This window comes from Sinocyclocheilus anshuiensis, unplaced genomic scaffold, assembly GCF_001515605.1.
Source record: "Sinocyclocheilus anshuiensis isolate Anshui unplaced genomic scaffold, SAMN03320099.WGS_v1.1 scaffold641, whole genome shotgun sequence".
NCBI lineage: Eukaryota > Metazoa > Chordata > Actinopteri > Cypriniformes > Cyprinidae > Sinocyclocheilus > Sinocyclocheilus anshuiensis.
Window position 1 is genome coordinate 950,934 of NW_015536503.1, and position 14,170 is coordinate 965,103.

Here is a 14,170-nt window from a genome sequence, read left to right on the forward strand (position 1 = left end):
TCTGTGCTTTTCTCTCTCTCTCTCTCTCTCTCTCCCCAAAATATATATATATATATATATATATACACTAGTCAACATTTGAAGTGGATCAAAACCTTTTATCAAAGTTGTCCTAAAAGTAAAACCAAAATGCGTTCTTGTCTTAGGACAACTTTGATGAATGTTTTTTTGATCAACTTCAAATGTTGACTACTGTATATCCATCAGAACTAAACTGGTTGTATTTTTAGGTCTTCCTAAGAGTCTGTCCGGCCTAAAAGAGCACCAATGGGTCATTCACTTTGCGTACCCTCCTCCACAGGCCCTCCCTCCCGCTTGCATGATTATTCTCAGATATCATTTAGCTTATGTGATCCTGTTTATGATTTGGAAACAATAACTCGTGGCTCCCATGCTACGCGTTATTGACTTTTTCCATCAAGCAGATTTCCCCTGACAGTGCTTGAGGGTAAATTAAGCTATAAGAGAAGGTAAGAAGACGAGAATACATGCTTTTATGGTTTGGTAGCGGGTGGCTTCGCTTAAAGCTTTACTAATGCCGAATGAGAAAGGGGAGGTTTATTGCAGGGCTGTTGGAGGCCATTATGGAAACCTTTCCATCTCACCTTCTCTCTCTTTCTGTCTCAAGAACACTCTTTCTCTGTGCACCTATACGCAGGTTTATTAGTCCATGAACACTTCACAGATTGTACCCACAAACACACAGACACCTGCTCACGGGACATTCCATCATCCCAGTTCATTCAGTCTTTATAGAGTGAAGCAAGATATTCACTACCAGCATCTGGCATTTCTCTGAGGACTGATGACGGTGCCATTAACACTACTCGGATATGATAACAATAACTCACACATTCAAAGTGGTTTTCGTTATTTCTTTCATTTAATGCTAATTTAGATTGTTGAAATACTCTGAGGAAAAATTTTCCAACAGAATTTTGAGGACAATTTTGTTCTCATCTGGAATTTTTTTTTTAATTGATGCATAATAAAATGTATTTATCTATTATTATAGTATATGTGTGTAATGTGCGTGTGTATTTATATTATATATTAATATTATATTCTATAAATTAACTATATATACTATATATAGTATAGTATGTACACGAATAAAATACTTCATATCTCAAGCTTCAGGAAAGTTCTTATCTGTCTCAACTCATAATTGTAATTCTGTGCCTGTCGTCTCTGCCCCATCAGGGTCCACTGTTTCCATTATCTGATCCCTCTGGCAAAACAAGGCAACTATGCCATTGTAGCTAATGCAGCCAGCATGGACTATGACCCCCTGGTGGTGAAGCTGAATAAGGACATCAGTGCCATAGAGGAAGTGATGGGAGCCGCCCTGCAGCAGCACAAGTTTCAGTATATCTTTGAGGGTGAGTGACCTCTTGCCTCAACAGGAAGCTGATGCCTGAAGCAGTATTTATTTTCTTACTATCTTCCTGTTCTTGGTACAGGTCTGGGTCACCTGATCTCTTGTATTCTGATAAACGGAGCTCAGTACTTCAAGCGCATCAGCGAGTCCGGCATCAAGAAGATGTGCAGAAATATCTTTGTGCTCCAGCAGAACCTGACCAACATCACCATGTCACGTGAGGCTGATCTGGACTTTGCCAGGTAGAATACACAAATATTCTCAGTAGGGATGTACAGTACTACATCATTTCAAAATCAGCTAGCCTAAACAACTTCTCAACCAATCGGTTTTAAGAAAAACATGTATGCTTAGGCTTATTTAGGGTTCATCAGGACACATTTCTTAGTGTGTTTACATTAGACACGTTGCTTTCAGATACACAGAGTGGAAGAAAATCTAGATTAACTAGTCAACCTCGCTAATCAACTAGTTAATTGTCATTTAGTTTTACTAGTCTTAGAAAGTTAGTCAGCTAATTTTTTTCATCAAGACTGGCCGTAACTTTTTTAAAGTCAGTTACAAAAATATAGATTGTATCATTTAAATGTGAAAAGTAAGACTGATTACCCCTCATCTAACTGCTAGTTGGTCAAACTAGTTCTTAAGACACAGTTTTAATATAGTGGCTATGTTTATGCAACTGGCCACCTGTATGTTTTAGTTTTTGTTTCACTATTGTATAGTTATCATTTATTTATATTTAATATGTTTGTGCTGCCAAAGTTAGTATATTAACTAATATAATTTACATAGCAGCACAAAATTTCTCAAGGCTATTTAGTTTTATCGATAGTGTTATCTAGTGGCATTTTCATGTTTAATGTAAGTAGGTAATAGGCATTTTGACGGTATGACCTTAAGCAAAAGTATCATGGTATTGTCGTTACAGCTCTAAAATGTGTTATTTTTAAATGACTGGGTAAAACAAAAAAACTTTTTTTCCGCTGAACACAATATATTTTGTTTTTGAGCAACATACAGAATATTAGGAACAGTAGAATTTGTTTATTTTTTCTTTGATTTGTTTCCTAAAAAGAAGAAAAATAAAGACTGACATCTTTATTTAACCTAAATCTGTCATTACAGGTATTTAATTTTAGTTATATAATTCATATACATATCATTTATATCATTTCATATCATTTAGTTATATAATTTCATATACATAATTTGATTTAATAATAACCCAATTTGAAGTAAAGACAGAATGTTCTGTTCTGACTAGCTTTGTGAAATTATACTACATGCCTGAACGAAGCAATCAGCAGGAGCTCTGAATGAGACGCAGATTCACTCTCTGACAGCAGGAGGCACTTCTAGAGCACCAGATACAGCGTTTCCTTGGTTACCGCTCTAAACAAAGCAGCCCTGCGCTGAAACACTACTTTAATATTAACTATACAGAGACGAGATGAAAAGAAAATACCACGTAAACTTTTCTGAAGACTGTCAGTTCCCCTCAGGTAATGAAATTTTAAACATTCACAGTGTATTTTTCTACTTTATATTTATACAATTTAGGGATTTGGGTTACTTTATATTTACTATGACTTTATATTTATACTTGGTATAAGCCATAATGAATTAGAATTTTTATTTTTAACATAAAATAATTTTTTAAACTAAAGCAAGAAATCATTCCATGGGATCTTATTTCCTAAAATAACCTTAAAGTAATGAACATCACATAAACGTGAATAATGAAGAAAATATAGATAAATATATCTTGATACAATTTTATTTATTTTATTTTAGTTCATTTTGGAGTCATTAAAATATTTACTTTTAATTCAAATAGTTATGTTTTCTTTTTTTGCATTCTTTTTCAGTTAATAAAAAGGTTTTCTTTAGTGATAATAACACTGGAAAAAATAATTAGTTAATAAATATCAGCTCTTTCCAGTATGCCTAAAACTAACAGCATGTTGCTACATTTTTATGTGAAGATCTCGCATGATTATTACAGGTGGTACAGATGGTGACTGGAATTATTGTTCATTGTTTACTCTATCAAGGCTCCTCTGATTGGCCCCTCCTACACGCACACGGCAGAGAGAGCATCTCTCTGTAAACCTCTTATGAATACATTGGCATTATCCTCATAAACCGCTTGGAAAACAAGATAATAAAGGAGCACTATAGCACTAGACTCTTGCAGCTGTACCCCTGTCATTTACATTCAGCTTTGAATGCGTGTAAACGCCTGTGTGTTGAGGGATTGATTGAGAGAGATGGAAGCATATATGTGGATGCTGGGAGATGGAGAAAGGCCCGTGAGGAAGAAGGGGAATCGTTGGCCGCTCTCCCATCTGAATGCTTGCTGTGGGCGACTGGGCCAAGGACACAGTAATAACCATCGATTTGAGTTAAAGCTGAGCAGTGCAATGGCCAAACCCAGTGGCGCTCCTCTCTTATGGCAGGCTTTGGTCATAGTGCCATCTAGTGAGGAGAAAAATGGCATCAGTGTAGAAAGCATGCTTGAACGTGAAACGTGAAATTGAGCAGTTAGCACATTTATTCATTTAAGTGAGTACAAATAATGTTATTTGAGTGTGCAGGGCTATTACCGGAGGTTTTGATGTTCAAATCAGGAGTAAACAGCTTTACTAGTAATTTTTCATTGAAATGACCTTGCATGCGTGGTGTTGGTCCAGTTCCCAAGCAAAACCGGAGTGCTTTTACTCTCGCTACATGCTCACACTCATACACATACACACACCATCTGCTCACAGTCTTAGACTGAGCCAGGCCACGTCCCAGAGTCCTGCAGGTGCCTCAGTAATGTCTAATCAACGTCACCCAGACCTGGCAAGAGACTGCTGGTTGTGAGCAAATGTACGTGTATGTTTTTAACTCCAGTGTTTCTGTATATTAATTAAATGTGCGAAATGGATGGAATTGATCATAAGGACAAACTAGAACCTCTTCATAAATCTGTATGATCCACATTTTGAATCAGTAGATACATATATTAGATACATATAAAATACAAATATATACATATAACATCTGGAGTGAGTAATATTTTTTCTCTTTTTTTTAACAAAAAAAAACCTTTTATTCGTCAAGTACACATTAAATTGATTATAAGTGACATTAATAATGCTACAAAAGATTTATATTTCAAATAAATGCTGTTCTTTTGAATTATCTGTTCATGTAAGGATTTGACTGAGAAAAAATGCAATATTGATTATAACAAGAACTGTTTATTAAGCAGCAAATCAGCATATTATAATGATTTGAAACAATGAAGATTGGAGTAATTGTAGCTAAAAAATCCAGCTTTGCATCACAGGAATAAATTACATTTTAAATATATTAAAATAGTAAACAGTTATTTTAAATTGTAATAATATTTCACAATAATATTGTTTTTGCTCAAATAAATGCAGACTTGGTGAGCAGAAGAGGCTTCTTTCAAAAACATTAAAGAATCAAAATTTTGTAGATATGTAGTTAGTTTTTTTTTTACTTTATGCTAATAAGCAATCATGTAATGTGGTTAACAACCAATGGGAGTGCAGACAGTAAAGCTTACTTGATCCCCCCCATTGGATAGGAAAGTCTACTAGCAACTATTTCACTCACTAGACCATCTGATGCCTATTGTGCACAGAAATGCCAAGTAATGGCTGAAATCATTAGTTATAATATGATTGATTGACTTTACATGAACTCAGTTGAGAAAAGAACTCTGTTTTAGAATTTAGAAGTTCTGCAATAGAATTTAATTTTCCATGCAGGTGTAGTATTTTTGGATAAACCCATCCTCAAGTGGCACAAAACACTGGAAGTTTTCAAAAAGTCCTGTTGTTTGTCACATTGGACAGTGCTGCAGTGAGGACCAGCCATGCTGATCACGTTCTCTCTCTCTTCCAGTGAAAAATCTAAACCATGCTCTCACTCAGTAAGGAAAGGGAAATTTGCTAGGAATTCACACTTCAGAGACTGGCTGACTGACACGCAAGGGTCAAAGGTCAAGCTGTTGGAAAAGCACCTGTCTTGTGAGGCCATTTGTAAAGGCTTCTGGAAAAACGACATTTAGTCAGCGTGTCAGGGTGACGGCCTGGACTGTTTACACTGCGGCTGCTCTGTGCTCTCGATAACCACAAAACAAACCGGCAGCTGCACTTGACAGCACATTGGTCTTTCTGTTTAGGTGTATGTGAGTAACATGCAGCTTTTCTCCATATCTGTTTATTGTGTTTATCTGGATGTATTGCTCTATATTTTCGCATTTGTTTGCAGTTATGTGATGTTCTTTACTTCACTGTTATTCTAAGAAATAAAATGCCAGGAAATAAAAATCTAACTCTTATCAAACACCATTATAATTTGGCAAAAGCATTCAGTAGCTATTATAAATATATCCATGTATCATATGTTATGCAGCTGATTTTGATGCCGATATAAAATTAAAGTACCCCTATTATGCCTTTTTTAAGGTTCCTAATATTGTTTTGGGAGTCTCCTACAATGCATGCAAGGTCAAAAACGCTTTCGTTTTCTCAAAATATGCATTTAATATCACCTCATTTTCCAATGATTCTCAAATGATTCATTCGAAGCAGTTCTAAGATTCAGTCTCTCTAAACCCCTCCTTTCTGTGAGCCTACTCTGCTCTGATTGGTCAGATGGCCCAGTCTGTTGTGATTGGTCTACCGCATACAGCGCATGTCGGAAACAATATGCCCATTGCCATAGTTCTGGATTTTGAACGCTCGATAGAAAATATAAAAATCTATTTATCATACTTACAGGTTGTGATTCAGTGGAGCCAGCTGGTCCAAATAAACTGGGTACTGAGTCATCTTTCAAGAGCAAGCGTTTGTGAATCCTGCGATGAACTCCCCGAGATTTGAGAAGCAGTCGTCAGTAAAATACAAACACAAAAAATGATTGGGGTTGTACTGATGTGGTACATTGGAAAAAATGAATTTTAACTAGGACTGGGCGATATAGCTAAAAAATTTATCAACGATATAATGTTTCATATCGTTTGGTATCGATAATTATTGGAACATTTTTATAACCTTTTTTAAAACAAAAAGCAATAGGAAAAAAAAATGTTTAAATTTAACCACTGTATTTGTAATTAACACAATTTATTGAGACAAACAACAAATATTTTTTGTTTTAACAATCAAACACACAATAAAAATTAAACAAATATCTAATTTCTAATGTTTTATATGCAGAGTAAATAGGTCTTAAGGAAACATTTGGCTTGTATCACGAGGCCACAGGAGGGCGCAATGAGCAAAATAATGCAACGCATTAAATTGTCAACGCAAAGAAATGACGGTCTATAAAAAAACCGTTAATTACGTCTAAATTAACTCATAAATCAAACATAATTTCGTAAATTGCATAAACAATTATGAACAAAACAGCATCATGTATTTATGCATTGCTTAGCCTAATACAAAGAGCCAAATCGCCGATCACACAGATTGCATTTAAAAACATATGAGACCGTCAGTAAAATACAAACACAAAAAATGATTGGGGTTGTACTGATGTGGTACATTGGAAAAAATGAATTTTAACTAGGACTGGGCGATATAGCTAAAAAATTTATCAACGATATAATGTTTCATATCGTTTGGTATCGATAATTATTGGAAAATTTTTATAACCTTTTTTAAAACAAAAAGCAATAGGAAAAAAAAATGTTTAAATTTAACCACTGTATTTGTAATTAACACAATTTATTGAGACAAACAACAAATATTTTTTGTTTTAACAATCAAACACACTAAAAATTAAACAAATATCTCATTTCATGAAAATGAATAAACCTCCACAAATTCGTGACGTGTTTTCTAAAAGTTTAAACCGTTTTAACTTTGCATAGCTTTCTATACATCTGTGTGAGACGCGAGTGCAGCAGTCATATTTGCCAGTCTAAAAAATTAGCTGAATATGCGTTCTGTGTGAATGGCTTGGTTTCAGTTTTAACCCAATTAAGATCTTCTCCGCATTGAGCTTCTATATTTCTCTAATATTTTGAATGCATAACACAGCAGCGGTGCATCTCGAACAACGTCACTTACATCATCATCACTGCATCTCATGCGCCACAGATGACGCTCCCTGACGCACTCCTAACATTCAAATGCAAATGTTTATTTTAAATTCGACTAATATTCATTCTTTATTCACAATCTCCTCATCACAGGCAGGCACAGCACTCATTTCAGCATGTGTTTGTGTGTGCTGTCTGCGTCACTCATAGTACGTGCCTATATCGTGCACTATATCAAACATTTTTTCTAGCGATATTGAAGAAGGTGTACTGTCGATAAATATCGATACCGTTTTATCGCCCAGGCCTAATTTTAACCACTGATTCTTTGTAGCCTCATCATTCGGAAGTGAAAATAAAACAAATTTACTTTCACAGCGTAGGACACAGCGTCTTCTCGACATGATGTTTTTCACACAAACAAGCTACAGTGTTTGAGGGCTGGGTCAAGTTCGTGGCCGGCCAACGCAGAATATAGGCGTGCATTATGCAAATGTGTTCCCCCGTGACGTGTAGCTGTCACGGAAGTGAGTTTTGAATTACTGACAACTCGTTTCGGCTGTTCAGAGATGATTCTTTCTTTTGGGAGACAATAACTTTAATTATTGTGCACTTTCGGCTTTACAACTTTGCAGATCGTTTACATTCATATACAGCTGCATTGCACACTGCATGAAAGACAATATTCGAAACGGCATAATATAGGCACTTCAAGCAACACTGTGACTATTGCAAGGATTTTCATGTGCTTTTTATAAGCCTGTTGAAATTAAGTTTGTTTAATTCTGCGTTGTTTAATTTCAATGAATCTGTTCGGGATTCAGTGATTCAGTGATAAAATATATATAAATTCAGTAATTAATTTGCATCATCACACAGAAATGCTCACAAAAGTCTCTGTGGGCCATTTTTATGCATTGAAATAAGTAGTAAAATATATATATATATATATATATATATAAATACATTTGACTGTTTATTAATATGTATTGACACAGTGGCACTTAAGTAAAAATTGTTCTTATTTCCTTTTTTCCGTTCTGAAATATTTTAACATTTTTATTTTATTATTTTACACATTTTGAATCTTTTTGACTAACTGCTGTTGGGTTGAAATGATGGTTAATTGAATTGAAAGCTGAAGAATATTGTCCAGCTCTACATCTACTGCAGCAGCAGCCCAGCGACAGTCTACGAACCGTTTATGAGCCTGTTCTTCCTCCTATCCCAAGACTCCTTCTGTTGAGGTGTTATCTAATATGTAGACCAGGGTCAGACTGCCTCATCTAAAAGTCTCACCTCGATTTAGAACAGAGCAGCTGATGAAAGAGCAGACCATCTGCAAAATGTTCCCATTAACAGGAAAATCGGACCTGTCAAGCATGCAGGAGGAAATGTCCTGAAAGCCTTATATGCTCTTTTGCACGGAAAGCATTGGCATTTGTTACTGTGGTGACAAGTATGTGTGTTCTGTTTGATGGAGAGGGGCATCTTGCCTGCTCTCTCTCTCTCTCTCTCAGCTGCTAACTAATGTGTTGCTGAGATTGCGCTGACAGAAGCAGCCCTTAATGGCTTTAATATTGTACATACTGGAAATTGGAGGAAATGAATTGTGCTGATTCAAGTTTTTTTCCACTGTCTCCCTTCACGCCAACATACATCTCCCAGCGTCCTTCGCTGCATGCATCATAAATTAGCTTAATACCCTTTGTATGCACTACTGTACACACAGAAACAGTCTAATTAAAACTTAATGGCACTCAGAGAGAACACACACACACAGGTGCAGGTTCAATGTGTGAGAAGTTCCTGCTCTTTGTTATCTTCTAATGGGAGAGAGGATTGGGAGAGGAGAGGAAAGGAGGTGGTCTTAAAAGAGAGTTAATCAGATTAGCAACTCGTCGCCGTTTCCCTAAATGCTTTTAAATGTGTGTGAAATGAAGTGTGGAGAATGTCATAGTTGGCACACCAATCAAACAAACAAACATACAGAAGCTCACAAATTGCCAGATGCCCTCTTTATGTTGACTTAAGACCCCATGAAATTGCTTGCTGAGTACTGTTTATATATATATATATACAGTATATAAATATATATATATATATAGTAGTATTATATGAGCTCCAGAGTTTGTGTTCCAGTGTTATTTTTAATATCTTTAAATACTATGATATTATTTCTATCTATCTATCTATCTATCTATCTATCTATCTATCTATCTATCTATCTATCTATCTTATCTGCCTATCTGCCTGTCTGGCTGTCTGTCTAGAATCAGTTTTAATTTTTATATTTCCTGTTTTAATTTGTTTAATTAGTATTTATGTTTGGGATTATTTATTTTTTTAGTTTTATTTTTTATAGTTTTTTTTTCCTAAATAGTTTTTATTAATTTTATTTCACTTTTAGTTTACTTATTTTAGTACATCAAGTTAAACTAAAATGAGAAATTAAGCCTTGGCAACTTGCTGAAATAAAAAGTTTGTTTTTATATTGTATTTCAACAAAATTACAAAAACTTAAACTAAAATTCAAATCAAAACTTGAAATATAAAAATAAAAGCTTACTCAAAATATTAATAAATACTGCAATTGTATACAAGACTGTATATTATATTATATCATATATTCATATGTTCTCATATTATGTAAGAGTTGTCTGGATTTTTCTTAAAATAAAAATAAAAATAAAAATTAGTATACTATCTGTTTAAACAGGTGAGTTTTGAATCTTTTGTGCTAGGACAATTAAGCTGTTTTATGCCAAATGAAGTGTTGTATATGAGATTGTCCTGTTTTGAGCTCTAATGAGCAGACAGCCCAGGTCTGGTGGATTAACGCCCTGGCACAGGAAGGGTTACTGGGACACTGTACTGTCAGGACTGTTATAAATGGCTGTGTTTTTCAGTGTCAGAGATGAATGTGGGTTAATGGAACTGCCCTCTCTCTGTCCTGCAGGTGCACTTGTGCTCACATTCACACTTTTTGGCAACCTTTTCAGCGTCTTTGGGTTGAACATGTATTTTATTTTACTGGCTGAATATTCTGTGATCATTTGATTTTTCATGTTAGTGTTAATCTGCAGCATTAGAGCTCAGCATTTTAGAGGTGCAAGGGCAAAACCATTATTTCCAAGTACTTAGAAAATCTTCTTCACCAAGAAGGTTTAGTAGAAGACAGCAGATCTCTGAGATATTTAATTCAGTATGAAAAGGCCTTTAGACTGTAAAGTTGGCCTAACAACTTCTAGATTTTTAGATTTCCTGAAGTAAATTTGAGCTGTGTTACGGTTGCTAGGTGGCTTCTAGGTGTTTATTACTGGCCTAAGTAAAAAAAAAATACCTCCAAATCTCTACACTGAAAAAAAAAATTGGTGAAGAAACATTTTTCATACAGAAATTGCTAATAAATTTCACAATTAATTACAAAGAAATGTGAAATTTTAAAGTAGAAAGACTGAAATATTTATAATATTTGTTTTATTTACAGCATTGAATCAAGTCCAGTCACTTAATAATAATAATAATAATAATAATAATACATTACATTTATATAGCGCTTTTCTAGGCACTCAAAGCGCTTTACATTGTCAGGGGTATCTCCTCATCCACCACCAGTGTGCAGCATCCACCTGGATGATGCGACGGCAGCCATAGTGCGCCAGAACGCCCACCACACACCAGCTTATTGGTGGAGAGGAGACAGAGTGATGAAGCCAATCAGTAGATATGGGGATTGTTAGGAGGCCATGATGATCAGAGGCCAATGGGCAAATTTGGCCAGGATGCCGAAGTCACACCTCTACTCTTTTCGAAAGACTCTTTTCTTAAAGTAATTTGTCCACAAAAAGCCACATGATTTAGTATATAATGTCTGTAAAACTAATGCTAAGTGACAAATTATATGCCATAACCTTGTTTCAGTAGAATATATTTGTACTATAGTAGAAATCGCAGCCATGAAGCATATCCATGGTTCTCCAGAAATGTAATATCTCCAGAAGTTCATAACCTCAGGTCCTTATGATGCCTGACATGGCTTTAAAATTTACATGTGCTCCATGATGAAAAGACTAAAATTGTCCATTTCTGCCAGTGTTTGCTCTGTACGGAGCACCTTTAAAGCGAGAGGTTGTGTAAAATGGGCTCTTCGGCTCATTTCGAGTGCAGCCAGAAGTCTCTGAGCACCTGGAGGAGTGTGCCAGCTTGATAGGGGAGTTAGAGAGAGTCCTGCTGGCTAAGGCCTTTTCTATGTGTCTGAGTAATGCAGCATGAGAGAGAGATTCGGAGGAGTCGTCTGCGTTGATGGGGTCAAAACACATTCAGCTCTTATCACCCCTGTTACAAATGTGCCTCTTCTGCAGAAACAGAAGTTATAAGTCCTTTGTGTGGGTGTCTGTATGCATACTCATGTGTAAGTAAGTGGTCTCCTTGAACTATATGTCTAATGTTTAATGCATGTTGTTCCATTCCATTGGTCAACAGCATGTTTGGGCCAAAGAGTTCATGGAAAAATGGTCTGATGTTCTCAAGTTTTGTGAATGCATGGCTTCACAATAAGGAACAGTAAGGCCAGTGTAAAAGAGTTTCAGCTCTATTGACAGAACTTTCATTTTGTTGCATTATTTTCATGCTTACATTCTTTCGTTACAACATTTTGTTGTTCATTTGTGTTTATGAGAATTAACATGCTTAAAATATTTTGATGTATCAAATGTTTTAAACATTTTTTTTTTTTTTTTCAATTTTTAACCACTTTTTTTTTTTTACATTATTTTGTTTTGCAAACACCAACTGTTAACAGCTTTGTCAGACTTGAGAGAATAACTTGTGATAGTTCAGAATCAGTATTTCAGTTGTTGATAAATTGTTGATTAATATTAAATTAAGTTTTTTACACCATATTCCATAATTTTCAGATAAAAGTTTTCATGAATTTATATTGCTCTCACAGAGTTGTAGCTTTCAAATTTATTTTCATTTTACAAAGATTTTAAATTACATTTTAGTTTTTTTTAGTGATTAATGTCAATTATAAGTATATTTTAGATACTTAAAAACATAATACATTGCTAAAAATAAAGTTTGAATATATTTCTTTTAATAAATGTATTTATATATAAATATGTAATGAATGTAATATATATATAAAAACAACTTATATTTTATAATATATTTTTATTTTTATAAATATAATATGCTGCTTAAAAATGATAATTTTTATATATTTTATTATACATATATACATTTATTTTACAAACAAAATATGATATGAATATGATACAAAATCTTTTATTTATGTTTTGCTTTTTTATTATTCATTATTTTTAAGCTACATAATATTTTTGTAAGTGTCAGAAATTATATTTATAATTGATATTTAATGAAATAAACTTTTGCAATTGCAAAAATGTGTGGTGAATCACATGAATCAAGTTCTGCAACACTTTCACCACCTTGTTTCAGAGAGATGCTATCATATGCCATCATCTGAAATAACACCAGCTCTCTCTCTCTCTGTGTTTTTCTCTGCAGGCAGTACTATGAGATGCTGTATAATACAGCCGACGAGCTGCTAAACCTGGTGGTTGATCAAGGGGTGCGTTACACAGAGCTGGAGTACATCAATGCTCTGAGTCTCCTCCACCGCAGCCAGACTGGCGTGGGAGACCTGACCGTGCAGAACATGCGGCTGCAGCGCCTCAAAGAGATCATATGCGAACAGGCTGCCATTAAACAGGCTACCAAGGATAAGAAGATCACTACAGTCTAGACACACATATTTAAACTATATCTACCAACACTCTGAAAGGGTCCACGTTACTGCCGTTCATTACTGTCACAGGCTTTGAGTCAAGTCACACTTTCAAGCAAACATTATAGTGGTTTCATTTCATTTTCTTGCTTTCCAGTATTTGTTAGATGCATTTCTGACCAGGGCTTTGTGCACACAAATGCACACACAGACATGTTCTAATAAATGAATCCCTTGTATCTTTTCTGGTTAAACCAGGCCACACGTTTCAGAGCGAGAGGAGGGATTCACTCATTGTAGCTTAGGGACATTTTCATCTCATTTTCTTACTTTATCAAACCTCTGCTCTCAATTATAGAATCTTCTTGTGCGCCGTCTCTCGCTGCCCAGCCCGGAGCTTGTGCTTGGAATAACAGATGCCAGATTAGAACGCCAGGCTTTTTTATCAGGGGAAAAAAAGAAACTGCTTGTCTGCCACTTGTTGATTTGTTCTTTTTGCTCGAGAGGAAATAGGAATCGCTAACCTCATTCAGCATTTCTTAAATTTCTCCCTACTCGTTGCAGGTCTAATTGTCATGACATAGGTACATAGTCATTGATTGTGATGTCATGATGTTATTATGACATCACTATTAACAGTGGATTTCCTGGTTGTTTAAACAGGCAAAGAAATTAGTTTCTAAGCCTTGGTGTTGATATATATTCGAATATTGCTTCAAATGTCGAATGACACTTTCACTATCTTCCCTTTGACTGTGTCTGCTTTCATTTGAATCTGAACCTCTTATTCCTTGTTCAAACAGACACAAAACCCCACAGATCACTCATGCTCTGTTCTAGGCTATTTTAGTTCATTAATTATGAAGACTAGAGCAAGAGAGAAAGCCATTGATACAGAGCACATGCGTTAAGCAGGAAGCCATCCGAGCAATCCATCAAAATGACTCAACCACTCGAATCA

General features: G+C 35.2%; 1 protein-coding gene across 1 annotated transcript in view; it reads left to right on the top strand.

The window, feature by feature from the left end:
• Positions 1-13,661, top strand: part of LOC107690838 (exocyst complex component 4-like) — a 126,440-nt gene extending 112,779 nt beyond the window's left edge. The window contains exons 15-17 of the mRNA XM_016489262.1: positions 1,183-1,382; positions 1,464-1,623; positions 12,990-13,661. Coding sequence (XP_016344748.1) covers positions 1,183-1,382; positions 1,464-1,623; positions 12,990-13,227 — 598 coding nt within the window. The 3' untranslated portion in view covers positions 13,228-13,661. The remainder of the gene's footprint in view (positions 1-1,182; positions 1,383-1,463; positions 1,624-12,989) is intronic.
• Positions 13,662-14,170: the final 509 nt, after the last annotated feature.